Below are 25,225 nucleotides of genomic sequence, written 5' to 3'. Positions count from 1 at the left end.
AGTTTGGATTTTTGGCCACATCATGTCACTTACACCCACAAGAGCTCTGAAAGGAGTATTTGATGAATACATCTGAGCTGAGAGCCCAGAGCCTCTCTCCAAGGCCATGCAGTATGTTCTCTGATGGGACAGCCCCTCGAAACAGCCACACAAAGTAGACAGATACAGTCTCCTCAAACGTTGCCAATCGAAGTGCAGTGAACGTCAAGTCAATTAAAAAGCCACTCACAACCGGCAGTAAATTTTAATGACTGAGAAAATGCTTAGAAGAATTTTATGTATCAAGACAAGGAATAGTTTGTTATTTTTTCAAAGATCTCAGGAATTTCCTGGACACAAAATCTCCATTATTCAACTCCATTTAAACGAAAAAAAGTTCCGCTAGACTGACCTAGATACGCCAAAACTTTTTAGGTTACATCCATGGCAAGTAATAAAAGCACAGATGCTTCTCAGTAGGGCTGAAGAAAAGGTCAGGACAAGTAACAGTTCTTGTTCTAAATGCAGATCCTAGTTATTTTCGAATGAAAATTTTTTTTCTAGGAAGAAGCATGAACAAGTAGCAGTTAGACGGCTACCATAATTCTAAAACAGGCTAAGCCTAAGGGTAATTTACCTTTTATACACCAATGAATTAAGGAAAATATATAAGGAAATCCTAGTGGTTTCATTATAGGTCAAGGAGACTGTATCTGTCCCAACCAGAGTACATGGCTATGTCACTGTATCTTTTGGTTAAGTGCCACTGGTACATATTAAGATGAAAAAACAAAAACAAAATAAAAACCCTTTGGTCCAAATGGACACATTTTCTCTCCCAATTTTGGTATCGAGGCTTTATTCTCTTCTGTTTGGGTTCCATTGTTAAGTGCACAGAAATAGACAGCAGCATTTGTACTGAAACCCTCACATACCAAACAGCGTATTCTAGGAGGTAAAAACCAAACACTAGATTCTACCCTCAAGGTGTCAAGTGTTCAGGATAAGAAGCAGTGTGACCCAGAGGAGGCAGCAGCCAAGGGAAAGAGGACATGTGGGAAGTGGGCGATGGAACAACAACCAAAAAAAAACAGTGTTTTATTTTCATGCCAGGAGAGGATCAAGGTGTGGCTCCTGTGTTAGCACCAGGACAACTAGGAAAAGTCAGGCGCAAAGGGTAGGGCACAATCAGCAAATATTTCACAAGGATAATTTCTGCTTTTCCCTTCTCATTCTTCACAGTGCATACCTCGAGAGCTGCCACTGAGTAACAAAGACTCCTGCCTTCACAGCTCAAAATAACTGATTTCTGCCAGGACTGAACATCAGCAGAGTTTCCCTCTGCTCCCACAAAGGTCTCACTCCCTAAAACTGTCCCCCTAAACTGAATATTCACTGATGCCGGCTGATGAGCCAGGTGAAAAATACAGCAAAACCTCCACTTGCTGAACCAGTCTTTAAACCAAACTCCACAGAAAGACAGAGCTAATGCAACTAGAGGGAGTGCCTCTAAAGACTGAGCCTTCATGCACAGACACAGAGCACAGAGGTACAGGGTATAGTTCATTTCAAATAGGATAGGAATTCCTATCTTATATACTATAATCTGCCTTTTTCAAGGTGGAGGAGAGATGGATCTGGTTATCATTTGGAGTTTGGTTATACATATGCCTTTCTATTGCTGTTTGGGGCACACATCACCAGGCAGTATCTATGAAATCATCATCTTGTGACCCCAGGAGAAAGACACTGGAGCCACCAACTCAACGTTAAGCTTCCAGACTCTGGGTCTGGACCAGGACCACCACCCCAAGGTAAGGGTCTCACCGGTAGAGGACCTCCTGCCAAACTGGAATCCCTCTGCCCCAGTCTCATGGTACCCAGGAGGATTTCTCAAGACTGTATCTTTGAGCTCTGTGATTTCATGAGCCACACCAAGGAACCTTCAAAACGACACCTGAAGCAGATCCTCCCTTCAAACCTGCTAAAACTGGACAGGTCTTCTCCTCTGGCATTCAACTGGAAGCTGTAGCAATGGGTTTCTTCAGATGTTGGCTCATGAGTTCCCTGGCCCGAGATACTTGGATATGTTCGTAACATGAGTTACAGACGAGAACTGGATCATAGAGTTGTTGATCAGGAATGGGCAACTTCAGGTGGCAGCAGCCAGCACAAAATACATTCCCACAATTTCTGCCAAAGCACAAAGAGGGGAGAGTTCATCAGAAATGCCGATATACTGGGAATGAATGATACTCTAAAAGGCCTTACGTGAGTAAAGAAAAAGTTGGGAGAAAACAAAAATAGTTCCTATTAAGATATCTCCATTTTCAGGTTAATTCAGTTTAGTTCATAACTATGCCCCTCAGTAGCCTTTACGAGCCATACTGAATCATAGGCAACATCGTACCTGCAATGGTGTCTGCGTTTGGCCAACCAGAATTCACAGTCACAATTATAGCAATGTGATGCCATATGGTCTGGAACCCAGCGAGTCACCTAACAGAAGGCAAAAGGAAAAATCCCAGGTCCTTGTCAACAGAGTGGAAAAGCAACACTGCAACAAGGAAAGCAACCCAGAAGAAAATGACAAGGCCGAGGCAGCGACGACTTCCCTACAGAGAGACTCATCTGGGGAAGAACATGTCACTCATCTCTGAGAAGTATGAGAACTCACTGGCTTGCAAAAGTACCTGCCACATATTTGCCTGGACATACCTCAGTCTCTTTCTTATCAACAGGTTCCCAGCTTGCTTCTGAAAGGCAGTCTTCACTGTGATCAGAACCAAAATCTTCTGTATCACTGCCATCTGACTCCTTCAAACATGTCTAAAGGAAAAGCAAAGGCATCACCACCATCATCTTCATCATCGCTAACATTTATTGTTTACTATGCATCAGGCACTGTTTCTAAGTGCATCACATGCGTGAACTTATTTAATTCCTCACAACAATCTTATGATGTATGCTATTATTATCCTCATTTTACAAATAAGGAAACGAAGCCATAGAGAGTGTTAAGAGCTGATAGGTAGTAAACGTGGGATTTGGACCTAGCATTCTGGCTTCAGACCCATGCTCTTAACCAATATGCTCCATTACAGTATGGAAAGAATATTTCTCCTGTTACATTCTAAATCAGGAGTTCGCAAACTACGGCCCACAGGCCAATTTGGCCCACTGCCTGTTTTTGTAAGTCAAGTTGGAAGACAGCCACACTCAATTCATTTACACATGGTCATTATGGCTGCTTCTGTGCTACGACAGAAGAGCCTAGTAGCTGCAAAAGAGACTATATGTCTCACAAAGCCTGAAGTATTTACTGTCTGGCTCTTTACCAAACAAATTTGCTGACTCCTGTTCTAAACCATCACCCTGAATAGTAAGAAGTTGTTAGCCCTGACCATCCCACCAGCAGAGGAGTGGGCAGCAAGCAAGGGGGAATGTCCTAGAGCTGGCTTCTAGAAGCTCCCCGAGGACTGCTGTGCCAGAACCCAAGGCCTCCCGACCCAGGGAAGCCTAGATGGTCTTCATCATCTCTCACCTGGCTTATTCCAAAACGTCCTAACCAGCCTCCCCACCTGGGTTTCATCCACTTGACACACTGTTGCTAGGGTAGTAGCACTCTTTTTAGTACTCAATTTTTTTTTTTGGCCATGCCATTCGGCATTCAGGATCTTAGTTCCCCGAGGAGGGATCGAACCCATGTCCCCTGAGTTGGCAGCGCGTGGAGTCTAAACCACTGGACCACCAGGGAAGTCCCCCTAGGGTAGTACTCTTAAATGCAAATCTGATCATGTGACTCACTAGCCAAAACTTTTATTGCCTTGAGGGTAGAATCCACACAACACAGGCACTCAAGCTGAACTTCCTAATCCCTTTCCACTTCCCAAGGTCACCTCCCGACACACTACCAACTCCCTCCCTCACCGTCCCAGCACAAGTGTGCACTCATGCACACACACGTGTGCGAACACACACACACCCCTTTATTCAAGCCATACCGCTGGAGTACCTACTGCCTCCATGCTTCTGCAAATGGTATTTCTTTTTCACTCTCTATGTGGCTAAAAGCGACACATTCTTCAGCACTCGGCTCAAGCATTCGCTTCTCAGGAGAGCCTTCCCCGACCTTTGACTCCACCCAGGCCCCCAACACCTGATGCGTCCCTCAACACTGAAGAACAGCATTCTAACTGTCTACTTGTCTCTCCCAATAGACTGTGAGCTCCTTGCGAGCGGGGACTATGGCTTTCATCCTACAGCCCAACCCCCTAACTCTGGCACACAGCAAGTACCCAAGGAATGGATATGGAACGGGTGAAAGGCTGGACGGACCGACAGAATGAGTGGCTGGGTGGCAGGAGGTGAGTACTTACAAAATCATCCTCGTAGTCCATGGGGGGCTCTGCTGGAGGGGCGCAGCAGTGGCGGATATCCAGCCTCATCTGAAGCTCACGCACCTGTCGACGTAGCTGTTCCACCTCTTGCTTGTACCCTGCTTCGATCTGCCGTAACCTGTGCTGGATCACGTCCGTGGGAAAGGGCAGTCCATCGTCATCCAGGTAGAGAGGAGGCGCCGGAGAGGGGCAGCTCGGGGGAACGGGCTTCGTGCTGGAGACCTGCTTCGGGTGACCAGACAGCCACCTCTGGTGGTTTTTTCCTCCTGGACCAGTACAGTGTCCATTGGAATGAATAGAACAGACCGGGGACCTCACCCCTTCTCTCTGAGCCCACTGTCCCCCAAAGCAGGGCCCTGCTGCCCGCAGCTGCTTACTGCTCGACCTCTTGCTACAACAGCCATAGGAAAGCAGCCGCCGAGGGGTGGTCTCCCCACTCGGGAATGAAGTCACCATCCCTTGGAAGCTGTCCCAGTTGGACCCTAAGAAAGAGAACTCACTGATCTGGCTCTGAGAAATTGGCTTTCGGGCCAATTCCAATGGCACCTTTCCAAAGCGAGGGTTTTCCAATAACTGCCCATTCCTATGATTCCCTCTCTTGCCCATGTCTTCTTCCCCCTGAATCAGATCTGGCACAGAACCGGGCTGTTCCTGGTGGGAGACACTTGCCACAGACCCTGGGGGGTCTTGGTTGAGAAAGTCAGTACTTGGGTCTGGAGGAATTTGGCAGGTAGCACTCAGTGGGTTGCAAAGGGTGCCCAGACCGTGAGCTGGAGCACCTCTGGAGGGCACACCTAGCACAGAGTCTAGCTGGGCCTGCTCGGGGGCACCTGTGAGGGAGTCCTGGGGAGACTCAGGAGAATCACACATTCCATCACGCTTGTTGGAAACAACTTTAGAGAGTGCTCGGACAGCTGCTCTTTCAGGACAATGTTCAGGTGGCTCCTCTGGGCCATCTAAAGTCCTACCCAGCTCATCCTGGGCAGGAGGGTCTGGAGCTGGTGCCTTAGTCTCCTCTAGGACTTTGAACTCAGGATCAGAGGTGCTGCTCTTCGTTTCCTGGGGCGCTGCAGCATTAAGCAGTCTGTAACTTGGAGAAGAGCTTCTGTGACTCTTGAAAGGTTTATTGCTCAAGTAGTCTTTCTGGCTGCTGGGCAGAGACGGAGCAAGAGCCATTTCTCCTACAGTCTGCTGAAGACCGCCTACCCCAGATTCCACGAAGGTTGTCTCTGATCCCTCAGGATTGCCATGCCAGGGCTCCAGGCCTACTCTGGCCTCTTGACAGTGGTTATTCAGGTTGGGGTCACTGGATGTGCGCGTCAGGGGGCTGCTTGTGTCACAGGCAGAAAGAAGATCATCCATAGATCTCGTTTTAGGTAATCTGGAATGACAACACACCACCTCCAGGTCAGGAACTGAGCTACCTCCCATGTACAGGAATTGGGTCATCAAAGCAATCAAAGCCAGAGTTCACAAGAAATAACAACATTTAAGATTACAGATGACCAATGTTCACTGCAAAAAGTCTGCTCTGCAAAAAGTGGAGGACGTGAACTCCAGAACCCAGGCTCTGTCCTCAGCTTTCATCAGTCTCACCCCACACAGTCTCCCTGGCAATCTCAACCACTCCCGTGGCTTCAACTGCCTTCTAAGCTGATGCCTAAGCTGATGACTACACCTTGGCCTCACACCTAATGCCCAACCGCCTCTATCACACATGGCAAGACAGAAAGAAGGTGGGTTCTGGAGCTTGACGATGCTGGCTCTGACACTGATTAGCTATGTGACTACAAGTAAGCTATTTAACCTCTCAGACACTTGGTTTCTCTCCTCCATAAAATGACAATAAATTACCTTGCAGAGATGCTACGAGGATTCAAAATATAGACAACCAACCGCAAACTAAGACTACACTCACAGGACTTCCCCAGTGGCCCAGTGGTTAAGACTCCGCTCTTCCATTGCAGGGGCCCAAGTCCGATCTCTGGTTGGGGAACTAAGATCCCACCCACATGCCGCAGGGCGCGGCCAAAATAAGTAAATAAATACACAAAGGTTACATTCACGACTCCTCGTTTTTACAGCTTTTTCCTTATTATAAATTATCCCTCCATCACAGGAGTAACCAGCACAGCTTTTTACAACCACTTAGTGGCAGCGTGCTCCTATGAGTCCCACGGAAACTTCCCCTAGTGTACAGCACACAAAGTTCTAAAGGCATTCTGGCACACCAAGGGGGTAACAGACATTTTCAAGAATGACCGCCCTAATTTTTAAAGTTCTAAGGTCCTTGGAGCAACAAAACTTGAGGGAAATTTGCCAGGAAACAGCAGAGACTTCGCTGGACTCCTATTTTCAGATGCCTCAGTCAGCCCAGCCCACACTGAAAAATCCCTCAAAGGTGGAGTTACAATAGAGCTAACTGATTTTTTTTAAGTGTTTGGTTTTTGAAACTTATTAATACTTCTTTAAAAGTATTCTTGTGTTTGATTTTACTTTCGTGATCAATGTGTGTTTGTGTGGTGACAAATTCCAGGAAGGCAATGACAACAGTTACAATTACAGTCTCTGGAGTCCCACAGCCAGAGCTTGAATCTCACAGCTTAGCAACTTGTTAATTTTTTCTTCTTTTTTGTTTTACTTTTTATTATGGAAACTTTCAAACATACAAAAGAAGTAGAGAGAAGAGTGTGAAGAAATCCAATGTACTCTTTATCCAGATTCACCTATAGCAACAGCCTGCAGTCCCCCACAGCTGACTCCTATGTACACCGAAGGTCTAATTAACAATGCTGTTAGAGACAACAATGCCTGAGGAGTCTGAGAGAGCTCATCCAGCTAACGTGGTCAGGGAAGGCTACACAGACAGGGTAGGATCTGAGCTGGGGAGAGAAGAATGGGTTGTTGCACTTTAATGGAAGAAGAGGAAAGAGCAGGACGTTTCTGATCTAGGGAAAGGCAGAACCGAAGGTGAGTTAGGTCAGCTGTTAGAGAAACCATTTCCTTTAAAACCCTTATACAACTACACCTCTAAATACAACTCCATCTCGAACTGCCTGCAGCACACCTCCTGTGTGCTGTCAAAATATTTCAGTCCCAACCTGCCGGCATCTCCTCCTTCTCCCCGAACTGACGCACCTTCTCAACTTTTCAGTGTCTAGAGGTGGTACTAATATCCTCCTGGTTTCTAAGCTCACAGACTTGGGACCTGTCTTTGGCCTCTTTACTCTTCACTTCCACCCTTCAATGTTCAGGCAACGCCACAGACTGCTAATGACTTCTCAACAACGTCTGAATTTAATCCTTTCTCTTTTCCAAGGACTCTTCCTTTCATATCTGAACTACAACAGTGCTGGCTGGTCTCTGTGCCTCCAACTACACTGCTCACTGATTAATTCTTGAAAAATTCCATTGTTACCAGGTCATGATGACTTACTATTGACAACTGAATCAAAATAAACTCCTCAGGGGCTTCTCTGGTGGCGCAGTGGTTAAGAATCCGCCTGCCGGGCCTCGCTGGTGGCGCAGTGGTTGAGAGTCCGCCTGCCGATGCAGGGGATACGGGTTCGTGCCCCGGTCTGGGAGGATCCCATATGCCGCGGAGCGGCTGGGCCCGTGAGCCATGGCTGCTGAGCCTGCGCATCCGGAGCCTGTGCTCCGCAACGGGAGAGGCCACAACAGTGAGAGGCCCGCATACCACAAAAAAAAAAAAAAAAAAAAAAAAAAAGAATCCGCCTGCCAACGCAGGGGACACAGCTTCGAGCCCTGGTCCAGGAAGATCCCACATGCCGCAGAGCAACCAAGCCCATATGCCACAGCTACTGAGCCTGCGCTCTAGAGCCCGCGAGCCACAACTACTGAGCCCGTGCGCCACAACTACTGAAGCCCGCGTGCCTAGAGCCCGTGCTCCTCAACAAGAGAAACCACCACAGTGAGAGGCCTGTGCACCACAACAAAGAGTAGCCCCCGCTCACCACAACTAGAGAAAGCCCACACGCAGCAACGAAGACCCAATGAAGCCAAAATAAATAAATAAATAAAATTTATAAAAAACAAAATAAACTCCTCAGTATAAAAGCCCTCAATGAACTATCCTGTTTATTTCTTTCTATTCCTCAAAATACCTCTTCCCAAACCCTGCCAGCTCCAGAGAGGTGGTTCTTCTTCGTTTTAAAACAATTAGAAACTCTCTCATGCTTCTAACTCTTTTGGACCCCTCTCCACTAACCCTGTTACCAGGCTCATAGCTCCCATTATTCCATTCATTCGTTTGTTCATTTAAGCATTTACTAAATCACCTATTATGTGCCAGGCCCTGAGCCAGGCACTAGGGACACTAAAAAGCCATGGTTCCTGCCTGGTCTTCCACGAAAATGTCTCTGAGTAAACAGTCACCCTATGACCCCTTTCTTACTTCTCATTTCTCTAGTAGCTTTGAACAAGACACATTCTTATTCGCTTAGATGCTAACTTAGAATTGTTCTCTAATTGTCCTATGCCTGATCTTACAGCTTTTTAAAGGTATCTTATAGGATCAATATCTTCTATGTCTTTGGTACAGCCCATAAAACCTAGTACAGTACTAGGCAACTTGTAGGTATATAAGAGACATTTATTGGTTTGAAAAGTTAGATATTGATTTAAGGCAATGGTTGTTAAATGGGCCACAGAACTTATTGAGAATCTGATAAAAAGTTATGGCCCCTCTCCATAGAAAAGCAAACTTATGAACCTATACCCAAATTCTGCATAGTTTGTGGAAAGAGAAAAATCACAGAATTCCTGAAGCCTATCCATAGGCCCCTGACAATGGACGCAGCTCCAAAGACCCTAAAATCAATAACTTGGGGGCTGGGGGGTTTTGTTTTCCTTTATAATATTCAACCAATTATGTAAGTTATATTTTAATTTTAAAAACCTTCCACCAGTAAACAAAGATCAAAATTAGAAATGCACATATGCTTTGAACCCAGCATTTTCATTTCTAAGAATTTATCTGGCAGAAACACTAGCAAAAAAGCAAAGGTATACACATACAGTAACACTACTGAACTGTATACTTAAAAATGGTTTAAGGGACTTCCCTGGTGGCACAGTGGTTAAGAATTCACCTGCCAATGCAGAGGACACGGGTTCGATCCCTGGTCCAGGAAGATCCCACATGCTGCAGAGCAACTAAGCCCATGCGCCACAACGACTGAGCCCACCCGCCACAACTACTGAAGCCTGCACACCTAGAGCCCCGTGCTCCGCAACAAGAGAAGCCACCGCAATGAGAAGCCCGCACACCGCAACGAAGAGTAGCCCCCGCTTGCCACAACTAGAGAAAGCCCGCATGCAGCAATGAAGACCCAACACAGCCAAAAATAAAGAAAATTTTTTAAAAAAAATATTTTTGATGGTAAATATTGTATGTATTTTACCAAAAAAATTTTTAATATATACATATAAGAATGTTAACTAAAACACCCCCTATAATGATTAAAAAATGGGATAAACCTAAATGACCCGTTGAAAACTGGTTATATAAATTTTGATGCACTCTAATTTTGGACTATTATGCAGCCGGTAAAAACAATAAAGCAGCTTTATGTGTGCCGTCATGGGTGACATCCTGACACACAGTGGGGAAAACAATTTGCAGAACGGTACGCAAAATATGATTGTTTTTGTATTTAAAAATGTTTCTACATGAGATTGGGAGTGTGGCTATATCAAGGTAGAGATAAACATCTGGAAGTGCACGCACCAAAGTGCCAGCTGTAGACACCTGTGGGGACAGGGATCGGGGAGGCAGGACTGCCATTTTCTACTGTTATATTGCTTGGCTTTCTTTTAAAAACAAAGAACAGATATTACTCTTATAACTTAACCAATCTCCATTCTACTTCCCCCCAAATATTCAGCCAGAATATCACTTTAATTTTTATGTCTCCCTTTAAATTCTGAGGGAGTAATGGGAAGGCCGTTCCCCTTCTGGGAACCCATTTCTCTGGAAGCTAATGCTGGACATAGCCAAGGTTATTACTAAGATAGCAAGCTCCCCATGCCTCCTACCAATGAACATCAGTCAAGACCATTCCCACAAGTCTTCCTGAAATAGTCCTTTCTGTTCTGCTCTCCTCTCCCCGGGGTCTGTCACAAAGGGTGACAGCAGCTTGGAAAACAGGCAACCAACCACTCTTATCTTAAGAAAGGACCTTGGGGGCTTCCCTGGTGGCGCAGTGGTTGAGAGTCCGCCTGCCAATGCAGGGGACGCGGGTTCGTGCCCCGGTCCGGGAAGATCCCACATGCCGCGGAGCGGCTGGGCCCGTGAGCCATGGCCGCTGAGCCTGCGCGTCCGGAGCCTGTGCTCCGCAACGGGAGAGGCCACAACAGTGAGAGGCCCGCGTACCGGGGAAAAAAAAAAAAAAAAAAAAGCAAGGACCTTGGGAACATACAGAGTGCCCTCCAAGCTAACTACGAGTCTTGGGCCAAGTCTGGCCTTCAACTGGCTCAAGAGGTTGCTTTAAAATATCTCATAAAAGGAAAAGAACAGCATTTAGGCAAGACCCAAAGCAGCTGCTGCCTCCCTAGGGGAGAGAGGAGAGAGCAAAAGGGGCTCTTCTTACCTGTCCAGAGAGCGGCCGGAGAACTCCTGGCTCTGAGCCACCGGGGAAAGGTAGAGGTCCATGCTCTCCTCCCCGAGCGTGCATGGCGATGACGCTGGCAAGTAGACAGCTGTCCAGAGGTGCAGCGCCCGGACGTGACACACGGGGTGCAGGACCTAGGGAAGCAGCCCCGTGCGTGGGTTCTGTGAGATGTTTCGGGCCCCCCCGTCCTTCCTAAGCCTCTGGGCCCGCGTCCTTCCCGCTGACTCGGCCTTTTCTCCCTGTAGGTCCCCAAGACGCACCTATGGGATAAGGGTGCGGACTTACCATTTCTGAGCCTGACGTGTAGAGGAGGTTGTGGAAGTTCTTGTTGCCGGCTCGCAGAAGGGCCCACACGGAGCAGGTCCGCTTGTAGATGTTGCGCTTCTCTCGCTCACAGGGGTTGTTGGCCAGGAACGTGCCGTAGAGACAGGAGTACGTGTGCTGCACCAGCTTTACCTAGACGGCCAAGACAGCTTGCACCGGGCCTGGGCCGCCGGCCCCCACCCTGGCCTCAGGCTCACGGACTTACCAGGAACGCTTCATTAAACTCAAACAGGCAGGGAAACTGCTTGAGCAACTGGTGAACAGAATCGAGCCACTGGAGGAACACAGGGCACTGCTCGTTCTGGTCCTCTGCGTTCTCCTGGTGGCCGCAGCGGTCTCCAAACTTGTGCCCAAAATCCAGCCAGTCAGATTCTACTAACACTTGGAAACCCTGCAACAAAGAGGAGGTTCAAGTGTAGGGCCTCTCCGGGAAGGCTACTGTGCTCCTTCCAGGGATGCCCGAAGCAGGGGGCTGGCAGCTTCAGAGAAGAACACGCCCAAACCTAGAAGAGGACTTAAAGCCACCAGTGTCCTCTACGGAAAGATCCCCCAAACGGATCCAGAGGGCCCAGTACCTTCCCCAAACGCCCCTTTCCCACCCAACCCCTCCGAATACCTCCAACGTCCTGTAATACGGGTCCAGTAGTATTTTAGCCAGGGCTACGATCTGCGGCGTCCGGTCCCAGCCATCTGAGCAGTGCACCAGCACAGGCCGGCCCTCGCGGTCTACTGTATTAGCCACGAGCACAGCTGCCTTCAGCATCACCGACAGGTGCTGCAGCCATTTGGTGCTCTCCAGAGCCGACAACCAGCTACAAGAGAGCAGAGGTCACATCTGTCACTAAGGGCGCCGAGGCTACAACAGTCTCTCCGCCACCCACGGCCGGCCACACCTTAACAAAGTCCCCATTGAGAGCTGAAGCTAAGAGGCCCAGCCCGTGGCCTTTCTGCCAAGAGGTATCTAGCAAGAAGGTAGGGAAAATGGGACCTGTGGTGGACAAGACACTCTTCGGATCCACAGAGGAACTTGGAAGCATCACACGCTCATCTAGTAGCCACTTTCTCTCCCCAGTTCTCTGTGCCCTTGAGGACAACTCATCCAAACAAAAGGAACCCAGTGTCCTGTGGCCGTTCCAAAGCGTTGGCTGAGAAGTGGAAGAAGTGTCCTTGGAACTAGCCCACTGCTCCTAGGTCCTCGGGTTTCCTGTGTCTCACACTCCCCATCTCGCCCCGCCCCACCAGACCTTCCAAGCACGAGAAGTACTGGGTAAGGGATGAAACTGGAGGGTGGATGGAATCAGAACAGGGAACACCTACTTGCTGGGATCGGGCATCTGGCTACACACAGCGCGGAGGTACTGGAAGCTGTTCCGGATGGCATGGATGTTGGCCATTCCCATGAATACGACCTCACAGTTGGGGTAATACTCTGCACACGTAAGAGGAGAGTGGAGCATAAGAGCATGTCCTGGAAACAGGCATCCAGGACAAGAGCAGTCCAGTGGGCAAAGCTTCCGTGGCAGGTCAGAACACTCCAGGATGGGCACTCAATATACTCTGGACATCTAAATGCCCTTTTACCTCTGGATGCTCAAGCGCCCTATACTAATATTGATAAAAATAACATCAATGACAATGATGCTCGAGTACTACTAGTACTGACAATATATAGTAAATCCTCAACAAACAGCAGCTGCTCTGTGCCAGTAACTTTATACATGTAACCTCTATCGTCCAATAACTTTGCAAGGCATGTTTCATCCCCATGTTACAGATGAGAAAGTAAAACTCAGACAGATTAAGCAATTTAAGCATAGTCACAGCCATTGAGTGGCAGGGTCCTGATCCCAGGCCAGGTTTGTTTGGCTCTTTCCACTACACAAGCTGTCCCCAAAGCCACCAGAGCACAGGCTGGCTGCAGACACTGAGGTAACAGCAATACCTTCACATTCACAACCTCCGCCCTTGGCCCGGTTGGCCACCGCCGCCGTGTAGGATCGGGCATCCAGGATCAGCAGCTTCTGGGGGGCAGCTGTGCTCTCCACTCCAGAGCATGCAGTCAGGGAGGAATCTAAACACACACACAGCAGGGAGAAGACCCTGGGTCGGCCATCTGCCCAGGAGAACCCCACCCTGGGGCACTCCCTTTGATGAGACCCCTCACACCCCATCACCTTTTCGTCCCCACCAAAAAAGACAGGGACCCAGACACCTTGTGTGTTGTCGTTTTCTTCCCACCCTCTCACTGGGGACTCCCTTGGAGCCCAGGAGGCCAAGGTGGGAGCCTAGTCCCCAGGGGGCCGACACCACCCACACCTTACCGAAGTCAGCGTCACATGCCTCGCCGGCATCACTATTCCCGGTGCTGACAGAGCCCCCAGTGGTCCTTGTCCCTGGGTCCAGGGCACAGGCTTTAGCAATGGACGTGACTAAGTACTCATCATCGGCATTGCGCCAGCCCCACCAGCTGATCTCGGGCTGGCTGCAGCGGGCGATGGCGGCCCCATTGCGTAGGTGTCTGACAAAACAGAAGAAACCATCAGGCCCTTGGCATTCACAGCCCCCAGAGGCCTACTGCTGAGACCCCAGGGGGCCAGACCAAGATCTCCAGAGCCAACAGGGGCCACCAGATCATCCAGGCTATGATAATAGCAACCAAAAGCCCTTAACATCTCGAGACGGCTTTACAGTTTACAAAGCACTGTCACACATATTTCTCAAATGGGCTGTGTATTCCCAAGGTGACCTTGACTCATCAAATCTGCACAGCACCTGCTCCAGGTACAGACACCCAGCAGGAGAACAAGCCTGGGCCCAGAGCATGAATAACTCCAAACCTCATGGCTACTACCTGCCTCACAAACGTTTTTTTGTAAAGAACCAGGAAATAAATTTTCGGCTTTGGGAGTCACAGCCAGTCTCTGTCGCATATTCTTCTCTCTGTGTTTTTTTTTTTTTTTTTTTTTGCGGTATGTGGGCCTCTCACTGTTGTGGCCTCTCCCGTTGCGGAGCACAGGCTCCGGACGCGCAGGCTCAACGGCCATGGCTCACGGGCCCAGCCGCTCCGCGGCATGTGGGATCTTCCCAGACCGGGGCACGAACCCGTGTCCCCTGCATCGGCAGGCGGACTCTCAACCACTGCGTCACCAGGGAAGCCCCTGTGTTTTCTTTTTTTAAATAACCTTTTAAGAATGTAAAAACTGGGACTTCCCTGGTGGCGCAGTGATTAAGAATCCGCCTGTCAATGCAGGGGACACAGGTTTGAGCCCTGGTCCGGGAAGATCCCACATGCCACAGAGCAACTAAGCCCGTGCGCCACAACTACTGAGCCTGCGCTCTAGAGCCCGTGAGCCACAACTTCTGAAGCCTGCGCACCTAGAGCCCGTGCTCTGCAACAAGAGAAGCCACGACAATGAGAAGACCACGCACCGCAACGAAGAGGAGCCCCCGCTCGCCGCAACTAGAGAAAGCCCGCGTGCAGCAACGAAGACCCAATGCAGCCAAAAATGAATAATTTTTTTAAAAAATGTAAAAACCATTCACAGCTCACAGGCTATACATAGAACAGGATACAGGCCGGATTTGGTTCACAGGCCATGGTTTGCCAACCCCTGTTCTAAAGCAATGTTTCACACACACACACACACACACACACACACACACACACACACACGCAGGTCCTAAAAAGAAAGAAAGAAAGAAAAGAGAAAGAGAGAGAGAGAAAGAGAGGGAGGGAGGGAGGGAGGGAGGAAGGAAGGAAGGAAGGAAGGAAGGAAGGGAGGAAGAAAGAAAAGTGTGTAAACTCCCCAAAAGCCTCGTCCTCAGGAGAAAGAAAACTGAAGCCGTTTTTCTTTTAAAATTATTTCATAGCCACTTCCCTGAAGAGTGTCAATTCCCAGTCAACCACACTGCCGCAGACCTCCACTTCTGACTCTCCTCACTGCACGAAAAGCATCCCCCTACCTCCCCGGCCCCCACCGCCTCACCTATACACAACCACAGGGACCCGCTTCCAGGAGCGGAAGGAAGCCACATTCTGCAGCTCTTTATCTGTGATCCACACGGGAACCAGCAGCTTCTGGGGGTAACTGGGGCACAATCTGAGAAGAGACCAGATGGGGTCATGGAGCTTGATTAAAGACCTGTGATCACAAGATCCCCAGGGATGGCCCTGTGGGCAGAGGGACCAGGAGCCCTCCTCCCCTCACAGAGCCAGGAGCTGTGCCCCCCGTGCTTCATCCACACGGGGAGGAAGTCTGGGTCTGGACAGGTGTTTTGGTTCCCCGCCCAAGACCCTCTCACTTGTAGTTGCTGTTGATATGAGAGACTCTCCAGACGTTCTGCAGGTCAAAGCCCATCCTCGCGAGCTCGGCCTCCTGCCGACGTCGTACGTGGTCTCCTGCAACACAGCCCCCGCGCCTGTCAGCGTCCAAGAGCACGAGGTCCAGGGCGCAGGAGGGGTGAGAAGCAGGAGACCAAAGGAAGTCTCCTGAAGAGAGCAGCCCGGCCTCACCTGGCTGACACAGGTGGGTGTGCTGGTCCTCCTCAGTCAGCCCCAGGCACCAGGCATGGTAGGCAAAGGCAAACAGGTCCTCGGGCTTCGCAGGTCTCGCTGTGGCCCGACTTAGCCGCGAGAGCCACTCTTGGCACTGCTTGAAAGTGGAGAAGTGGCACCTGCCAGGCAAGAAGCCACGAAGTGAGGCAAGAGGTGAGTGAGCTCTGGGGCCACAAGGGTCAGAGACCCAGCCACAAAAAGGCTGTGGGGAGGGGAGACTGCAAAGCAGGAGGTAAGGCATGGGGACCCTGGAGAGGACCAGGGAGACTGGGCAACACCCACGGGACATTGTCTTTGTGACAATTCTCTTCCCAAGAACTCTTGTCCTTGAGACGTAAGGATCTCCTCTAATGGGGCCCGACCATTTCTCATATCAGATCTGAATGCTATCAAATCTGGCCCTGAATGTCTGCTACCCCTTGTGTCTTCTCCCGTGACTCTCCAGCACAAACCTTCTGTTTCAGGGAGGAAGTCCTACCCATGTCATTCCTGTCTCCTTGTTTTTTCACTTCTGCTTAATAACGTCTCCTCTCAGCCTAGCCACGTCCTACTGATACTCTGAAGAAAGTTGCAGTCCCACCTCTTCCTTGAGGCCTTCCGAGCCTAACCCATTCCACAGACCCCTCCCTCTGTTATTCTTAGTCTGCTGGGAGTGTTAAACGGTAAGTTTTCCCAGAGCATATTGCCACAGGTTAAGTCTTCCTTTAGCAACTAGACTTTAATCTCCTTGAAGGGAAGGGCAATGCGGATTCCTGTTCTTAATGCCTATAGACCCGAGTACATGGCAGGCTCTAAACTGGGCATCTTTTTTTTTTTTTAATTAATTTTTATTGGCGTATAGTTGATTTACAACGTTGTGTTAGTTTCAGGTGTACAGAAAAGTGAATCAGTTATACATATACATATATCCACTTCTTTTTTAGATTCTATTCCCATATAGGTCATTAGAGAGTATTGAGTAGAGTTCCCTGTGCTATACAGTAGGTTCTAATTAGTCTGGGCATCCTTTTAATAATCCTTGGAGTGATTCGTCTTTCTCTCATATCCAGTCTGTCAGCAAATCCTATCATCTCTACCTTCAAAAATCTGACCACTTCTCACCGTTTTGATGGCTACCAACCTAGACCAGCCACCATGATTTCTCACCTGGGTAACTGCAATAGCTTCTTAATTAGTCTCCCAGTTTCTGCCCTAGCTTTTGCCCCCATCCTTCTTCCATTTTTTCTCAATACAGCAGTCAGAGTGATTCTATAACAGAACACGTCACTCCTTTGCTCAAAACCCTCCAGCGGTTTTCTCACTTCCCTCAAAGTAAAAGCCAGTCATTATGACAGCCTGACACCCCTCTTACCTCTCAGATCTTGTATCCCATTATCCTGACCCACTTGCCCTCCACTCCGGCCACACTAGCCTCCTTGTCATTCTTCCATTGTGCCAGGCTCATACCCACCTCAGGGCCTTTGCATGCACTGTTCCCTGTCTGCCACACTCTTCCCCCAAATACCCACTGGTCACTTTCTTCAAGTCTTGACTCAAATGTCACCTTTTCAGTGCAGGCTTCTCTGATCACTTTTTTTAAACCTACAACCTTCACCCCCATAGCACTCCGTATCCCCTTTCCCTGCTTTATTTTTTAACTTTACATTACCGTGATTTAACGTATTTTACTTACTATTTACCACTCTTATCTCCCCACTGGAATATAAGCTCCACGAGGGCAGAAAATTTTGTCTGTTTGTTCCCTGCTGTACCCCCAGTGCTTAGAAAAGTCTGGCATAGAGGAGAGTCTCGATAAATACATGATAAATGAAGAAGTGAATGAACCAACAACAATGTGGGTGCCCTGCACCAGATATCGCCCTACGTGCTCTCAGAGGCATCTTCTCATTTGATCCTTATAAAAACTCCGTGAGCAGTATCGCCATTTCTTTAGGTCAAGACACTGTGGATCAGAAAATTGACCCCCCCAACCCAGACACGGTTTTCACTGTTTCTTCCAAATGGGGAAAGGGAGGCAGTATTTTTCCTTTCTTGCTCCAGAGAAACCCTGCAGCAGAGAGGTCTGGACGAGACTAGGGCCGGAGGACCTGAGCGAGGCTCCGTCGTTCTCACCTCACCACTTTGGAGTCCTTGCAGGCGATGTGCAGCTGGAACATATCACGGCTCTCCACGCTGTCAATCATCCGGAGGGGGACCTGGAGAGGAAATGCAGACTGGCGCTCATATCCCCCCACTCCACGTGACTCCTCATCCCCGCCCCTGCCCAGATGCTGATGTATCAATAGAAGGAAGGAAACCAACATTTACTGAGGGCCTCCTAGGTGCCTGGTAACGGTGCTGGGTCCTCTACATGTGTGACCCCAATTAATAATCACAAAAAACCACAAGGCAGGTGTTTTCAAACCATATTACTAGGGAGGAAATTGCACCTCAGCTGGGTGATTGACCAAGGTCACACAGTTGGTAAGTGGCACTCTTCCAACAAAGCCACTGTGCCCCTAGAAGGGCCAGCAACAGAGTGAGGGAAAGACAGAAGAGGGGAAGGGAAAATTAAGCGAGAGAGACAGAAAGATAGACTTGCCGTTAGAAGAAAGATAATAAGAAAAAGAAGGGAACCCCAACTCTTTGGAAACATGATCACGTAGAGCATTGGAGCAATCCCACCTTGAATTCCACAGGGATGCTGGCTCGGGTGTGGGAGACCAAGACAGAAACTCACGTTGATGACAGAATCCTTGAACTTGATATGCAGCCGGTAGTTGGAGATGGCAATGAGGGCATCGGCCGCGCGGCCCAGGAACTCCACTCCCTCCCCCTGCAGCACTGGGAAGGGCACCTGCCGAGGGGCAGAGGGACCCTCAGTCCAGGAGTCAGTCACCCCTGCTCCCCCTCTCCAACCCCTGATCTGTAGGATCTCCTCTGGAAACGCTGGGCCAAGGCAGGACAGAAGTTCTCTCCGTGGTAACAGCGCCAGACAACAGCTGTCCAGGAAAGCCGCCTTTCCTTCCCTGGGGTCAAAGGCTCCATAATGCACATACAGACAGGCTCCCCGCCCTCCAGAGACCAAGCAGCAGGAAGCCAGAGCTCCCACACTAGATCCCCTTGGAGATATTTGGGTTGGGGGAGGGGAGGGAGGGTGTTTCGTCACCAGGCGGGGAGCGCTACCCACCCTGGGCCCCCAACTCTTCCTTACCTGCAGATTCTCCTCCTCTTTCACTAGTTCCTTGGGGGGGAACAGATCCTTGGCTTGGATGTACTCCAGGCTGGGGGGCCCCTCCTCACCCTGTGGGGAAGGCCTCGGCCCTAAGTCACCAGGCTCTGCCTGGCCCGTCAGGCCTCATCCTGCTCCCCTCCCCTCAGTAAACCCGCGTGCACCACACACACACCGATACAGGTTCCGGCCCCCGGAGAACGGAAGAGAGACCTGGCTTGGTGGGAGGGGTGACGTGGAGGGGGAACTCAATGCTCTGAAGCCTAAGAGAAGAGTAAGGTCCACAGAGTCCCTGGGAGACTGCGCTCCTCAAAGAGGGAACCTCCTGTAGGGCCACATTTCCCAAATGAAGGAGAGGAAATGAAGGAGAAGAAAGGCGAATGTACGGGTAAGACAGAAGTGGGAATGGGAAGTGCTGCCCTGAGAAACAGGAACCAGGTGTGCAGTTGGTCACAGAGACAGGAGGGGACGCAGGCCCCTGAGGCCACTCCACTGAGGCTTTAATCTGGTGGGTGAAGGAGACAAAGAGGAGTGGGTCATGGGATTCAGTCCCATGCCTCTAGAGGGCCTTCACGGATGCTTTCAAAAAGAGGATGTGTTTTGGAGCTGAGCTTCTCTTCCAGTTAGGCCCACACTGCTAACAAGCTCCTGCCACCTGCCACGAAACCTGCCCTGCCTGCTGATCTGAGGGGAACTCCTGAGGAATACCCACAGCAAGCGGAAGTCACTCCTTTCCCAGCCACCAGGGAGGGAGGGGAGAAGAGGGGATCCACGTGCCTGGGAGGAACCAGGCGACCCAGGACAGCCAGGGGAGAGAGAGAGAGAGGAGGCCTGGCAGATACTGGCGGAGGGCGGGAAGGGGATGGGTGCGGAGATCTGAGAGGACAGATGGGGGAAGCTGGGAAGGAGCATTAAACCAGGGGGGCGGGCCTGGGAATGATGCAGAGGCACGGAGGCCTGCAGAGGCGGAGAGGCAGGGAAGATGGAGAAGAGAGGCTGGCCGGGGGACAGTCAAGGAGAAGAGACTGGCGTGTCAGGTGAGGGATGGAGTGGTGGAAGGGGGAGGGGCCTGGAGCCAGGGAGACAGCTCAGACATCCTGTGCTCCCCGACCAGCCCCCTAACGTCCCAGACGGCCTACTAGCCACATCCCACATCCCCAAGCAAGGATGCAGCGGGTGGGCCCAAGATGGAGAGGCGGAGGTAAAGGGATGTACCCCTGCAGGGCGGGGCCTGAAGATCTGCAGTCAAGGGCAACAGCTTCAGGGCTAAAACGATGGGTCACAGCATTCCAGTCCCCGGCCTTCGACAACCCCCGGCACCCGAAGATTAAAGCAAGTCCAAGAAAGAAAAGGCATTATGTCCCTTCCCCTGCCAGGGCCCTTGGTAAGGGGGATGGGCTGAAATTCGGGATCTCAAGGGCCGGCCCTGGGCAGGGCGGCGGGTGCAGCCAGCGTCGGGGTCCCCGGCCCGCCGCAGGCGGGGCCGGCACTTACGAAGCAGCTGAGCATGGAGCAGGAGACGCGGGCGGTCAGGCTCATGGTCGCGGGCGGTCTGGGCCAGCGCACATGTCCCCGGAGCCGCTGCGCTGCCCGCCAGTCTCGGGCGTCCGCCGCATCCCGGCTGCGGGGCCGGCCAGGTGCAGCCGCTGCGGCCAGGAGGCGAGCGCGGGCGACGGTGCTCGGCGCGCGCCTCTCCCCTCCTCTCCACAATGGAGCGAGCCCAGCTCCGCCCAGGCGAGGGGAGCTCCCCGACCTCGCCGCGCCGCGAAGGCGGGGGCGGGGCGGGTCCCCGGGCCCCGCCCACAGCCCCCTACTCCTCCTCCCCACCACCCCTCCGCGGCGTGGGAGCGCTTCCTCGGAGGGCTCCTCGGGGCTCTCAGGAGCCTGGGCTGCGGGACTGCCCCGCACCACCACCCCCACGGCGTGGGAGGGGGCGGCAGCGCCGCCTACATCTTTTCATTTCCCATCTTCCCACGTGAGCCACCCCGCACCACTGTTTCAGACGTCTGTCCCCACGCCCTCCTCTCCTCTTGGAGTCCCCCCAGTGCCTGCTCGGATTCCCAGGATGAAGCTCACCTCCCTCCACGCGAGGCCCTTTCTGGTTTCTAGGCTTCCTCCTTTCCCCCCAAAACCACCACTCACCATTCCCCGGTCCATCAGTGTCCTCCAATCCCCTGACCTCACTAATCCCACTCCCTCTTTGCCCCTTAGAATGGACACTGGTCTAGTGCCAGTTGGGTCATTACGCACCCCTGAGGGGGGAATTTCCTGGGTTTTTTATTCCATGGTCCCTGCCCAGCCCTGCTTCTTCATCTCCTCCTCTCCCCCCTTGTTTCACATCCTGTGTCTTCTGGGTAAGAAAGTCCTTCTTGGAGGAGAAAGGATTTCTTAGGCTGGGAAAGAGAAGAGCTGGAACTACGGACCACAGAAGCTACGCAAAAACAAAACTCACGGAGGAGCGGGGGAGTTGGGTAGAGGGCCAGAGAATAAGGGGCGGCGATAAGAGGCTCCAAATGTCGCCAAGAGGGCTTCCCTGGTGGCGCAGTGGCTGAGCGTCCGCCTGCCGATGCAGGCGACGCGGGTTCGTGCCCCGGTCCGGGAGGATCCCACATGCCGCGGAGCGGCTGGGCCCGTGAGCCATGGCCGCTGAGCCTGCACGTCCGGAGCCTGTGCTCCGCAACGGGAGAGGCCACAGCAGTGAGAGGCCCGCGTACCGCAAAATGTCACCAAGAGTCACAGAAGGAACTGTTTGGAACCCCACACTCCCTGTCCCTGGTAACTTTCAGAAACCAGGGCTTTTGTTTCGGTTTTGGTCTTGGGGGAAGGGAGGAATAGGAGAAAAACCTGACATTTTATTAAGCGCCTACTATGAGCCAGACATGTTTCAAACATTATCTCACTAAAACCATTCAACTCCCAAAGAAATGAGACTTCAGGCTTACAGAGAAAGTAGGCAATTCACCTAAAGTACTTAAGTGGTGGTGCTAGAATTCAAAATTAGACCAGGCTGACCCTTTTCAGTGTATCACAGAAGAGAAAAAGGAAAGGGGCTATCAGTTGGTGGGGGTTAGGACCAGCTTTCTGAGAAGAGACCAGAAGAGTACCGCACACCCCACACACCCATGTGTCTGTGGAGGAAAAGAGCGAGTCCTCTCACCAACTGAATGCCTTGACCTGTGCCTAAGCACAGGGGACACGTGAAAGCACTAAAGAGATACAGCCGGAGCAAGGACCTGGTCTGGACCCAGGCTCGTAGCTCCCCACTCCCCTCTCATCCCACTGCTTCCTCCCAGCTCTCAGGGGTTAAGGGGTTCCCTGAACTTGGGGTGAAAAAGGGCAGTTACAGTTAGCGGAAAATTTATGGGATCATTATAACACACACACACATACACACACACACACACATACATACACACACATACACACATACACACACACATACACACACGTACACACACACAGACACACACGTACACACACACAGACACACACACGTACACACACACAGACACACACAGACACGTACACACACATACACACACAGACACACACACATACACACACAGACACACACGTACACACACAGACACACACACAGACACACACACACATACACAGACACACACACACACACAGAGACACACACACATATACACACACACCGCCCCCGGTGATATTCTGGGCACCTTGAGGGTGCTCCCCTGCTATATACTCAGTCAGCTGTTGCCTACAGTAGCTTGACAGACAGCAGGACCTTGGAGCTAGAGAAGCCCCACAGTTTTAGTGGAGTCACTCCTGATACAGCACCCACAATACTCAAGGGACCCAGTAGGAAGTACAAGGATCTTGATACAAAGGAGCCCTTGCTTTTCAGACCAGAACAGAGAGCTTCACCCAGGGACCAGGAGAAGCACGAGAAGGACCATTATGAAGAGCTAAGGGAGCCAGTGGCAGTGTGGGGAAGGCATGTCATAGCACATGCAGAAAAAGACGTCTAGAGGCTTCCCGTCCCAGTGCTGTATATCGGCTGATGTTTTGCAACCTAAAGAAGCCCTGATTTATCCCCAGGGCAGGTGAACCTGTTTAGTTGCTGAACAGAGTAGCCTGGAGCTCAAGGTCCAGGAGGGGCGGGCAGCTTCATGGAGAAAGACACAAGGATTACAGAAAACACAGTGGTCTGAGGAAAGAGTACTCACCATTCTACCGTGGTGAGGGTCCTGGCTACCTGCTTCTCACTGCAGAGACCGAGAAACATAAGCACAAAGAGCAACATTAACATCACCATAGAATCAACAAATGCCACACATCTACTCCTGAACTTCCCCACAACTCTTATTTGCCTTCCTCGCAGAGAAGCCAGCCTCTCCACAAGTCACCATGCTAGACAGAGGCAGTGGGAGCTACATGAGGAGAAGGCAACAAGCGACTCTGCAGGGCATGAAGGCAGCCATCAAGTTCTGGAGCAGGACTCAAGAGTCCCGATTCCCAGTCCCAGAAAGAGAAGTAAAACACTCCAAACCCTGTTCTTTGTGGGAGAGCAAAAGAACTGCCAACTCTGGAAAGACAGAGGCTGCCCAACCAGGGCTCACTTCTGGCCCTGGTGGGAACGTGAGTCCACAAGAGCGCTCTGCCAGCCTCTGAGTCTGGGAGTGGCACCCACCTGACCTGTTTGCTGGGGGCAGAGTCCAGAGCAGAGGACAAGAGGGAGGGGACCACAACCTATGAGCAGAAGGTAGCAGGGCTGGACATGCCTTGCTGAGTGTACTTGACACCAAGTGGGGTGCAGGTTAGTGGGAGGAGGCCACACAACGGGGACAGAATCAGGCCAGTGCAGGCCTCAGAGTCAGTACCTGTCAAATGGGCCCAAGCAACAGAAATGTCAGGATGGGCCTCCTTGGCCCACTTAGGGAACCAGGCCCAGGTTTCACTGACATGTTTCTTTATGCCCGCTATCCGAGCTCAGGGGCAGTCCAGCAGTGCCCCGCAGAAGGCTGTGGGGATAAAAGTCTCCATCTGTGGCCCTACCCGCCTCCGTAATCACAGCCCACCCTCCCCATGGGGGAGCCAGCAAGCTGCAAGCCAGAGGTGCTGCCTCACCGCCCACTGGCAAGCAGCCTCAGGGAAGCGGAGAGAGGGAGAGACGAGGACAGGCCTGGGAGGCCCAGGGTTCCCGGACCTAGGTGATCTGGACACGGGGGGGGGGGGGGGGCGGGTCAGGCTGACAGGGGAGCCCAGGTACCCAGGTTTTAGGGGCGGAGCCTAAAGACTCGGAGGCGGAGCCCCGAATGACAGAAGGCGGGGCTCACGAAAGCCGGTGGGGCCGGGGCGGGGCCGGGCAAGACGCGGTCGTTGTGGCTCCCAAACTGGCAGTGCACGGGGCACGGTGACTCACCCAGGTGGCGTCCGCCCGACCCTCCGAGGCCGCGCTCTCACTACTTCCGTCTCCCGCAGCTGCGGAGGCCGCGCAGCTTCGACCCCACCACGGTGCCCCTCTCCCCAGCCAATCCTATCTCTGGCCTGTGCCCACCCTGGCCAATAGCCACACCAAGTCCCGCCCTGCCCCCCACCACGCAGCCACCGCCCTCACTCTTCACGCCGCTCATTGGTCAAATGGGGCAGACGCCCTCCCAGCCTTTAGCCTATCGGGTGCCGGAAGACGAGACTGTACCTGGAGGGAGGAGGCGCGGCGCGGGAGAGGAGACGCGACCAATGGGAAATCACAGCGCGTCCCTGCGGTAGCCAATGGGAGAACAGTAAAAGGGGGGCCGCTGGCTAAGGCTCCAGGGGCCGGAAGTGGGGGCGGTCTGTCGCCTACTGGTAGCGCAATTGAAGGCGGAGCCTCGTAGGGACAGAGGCCGTACAGCCACTTCCGGTGACTACCCCGCCCCCGGTTACTTCTCAAGTAGATCTCCGGTGTCACCTTAGTTTATCCATTTTCCGTTTTGGTTTCGCCGCGGTTGTCCGTCCCAAAGCCGGAAGGGAGAGAAAGACCCCGAACGCTAAGAGAGGAGGGAGGGCTGGGCCTGAGGCTCCGTCTGGGTCTTCGACTGGCGCGGGGTGGGGGAGGGTTTCCCTTCTTCCGCACCTTGACGTGTTCCTCCAACCTTCACTTTTCATCCGCGAA

The 25,225-nt window shown here is 51.7% G+C and overlaps 1 protein-coding gene across 1 annotated transcript; it reads right to left on the bottom strand.

The window, feature by feature from the left end:
- Positions 1–1,994: 1,994 nt before the first annotated feature.
- Positions 1,995–21,061, bottom strand: MTMR4 (myotubularin related protein 4; the record flags this gene model as incomplete). Its single annotated transcript, XM_079724995.1, has 18 exons — positions 20,596–21,061; positions 19,084–19,173; positions 18,610–18,726; positions 18,003–18,085; positions 15,849–16,009; positions 15,638–15,734; positions 15,322–15,435; positions 13,657–13,853; positions 13,278–13,406; positions 12,653–12,764; positions 11,952–12,147; positions 11,541–11,726; positions 11,297–11,467; positions 10,991–11,145; positions 4,359–5,760; positions 2,698–2,808; positions 2,390–2,478; positions 1,995–2,172 (listed from the first exon to the last, which is right to left on the bottom strand). The coding sequence occupies exons 1-18, from the start codon at positions 20,638–20,640 to the stop codon at positions 1,995–1,997; spliced, it is 3,633 nt and encodes a 1,210-aa protein (XP_079581121.1). The 5' UTR covers positions 20,641–21,061.
- Positions 21,062–25,225: the final 4,164 nt, after the last annotated feature.

This window comes from Hyperoodon ampullatus (assembly GCF_949752795.1).
Source record: "Hyperoodon ampullatus genome assembly, chromosome: 19".
Taxonomy (NCBI): Eukaryota; Metazoa; Chordata; class Mammalia; order Artiodactyla; family Ziphiidae; genus Hyperoodon; species Hyperoodon ampullatus.
The sequence above is the reverse complement of the archived record's forward strand: the minus strand, read 5'-3'. Positions and strand labels throughout refer to the sequence as shown.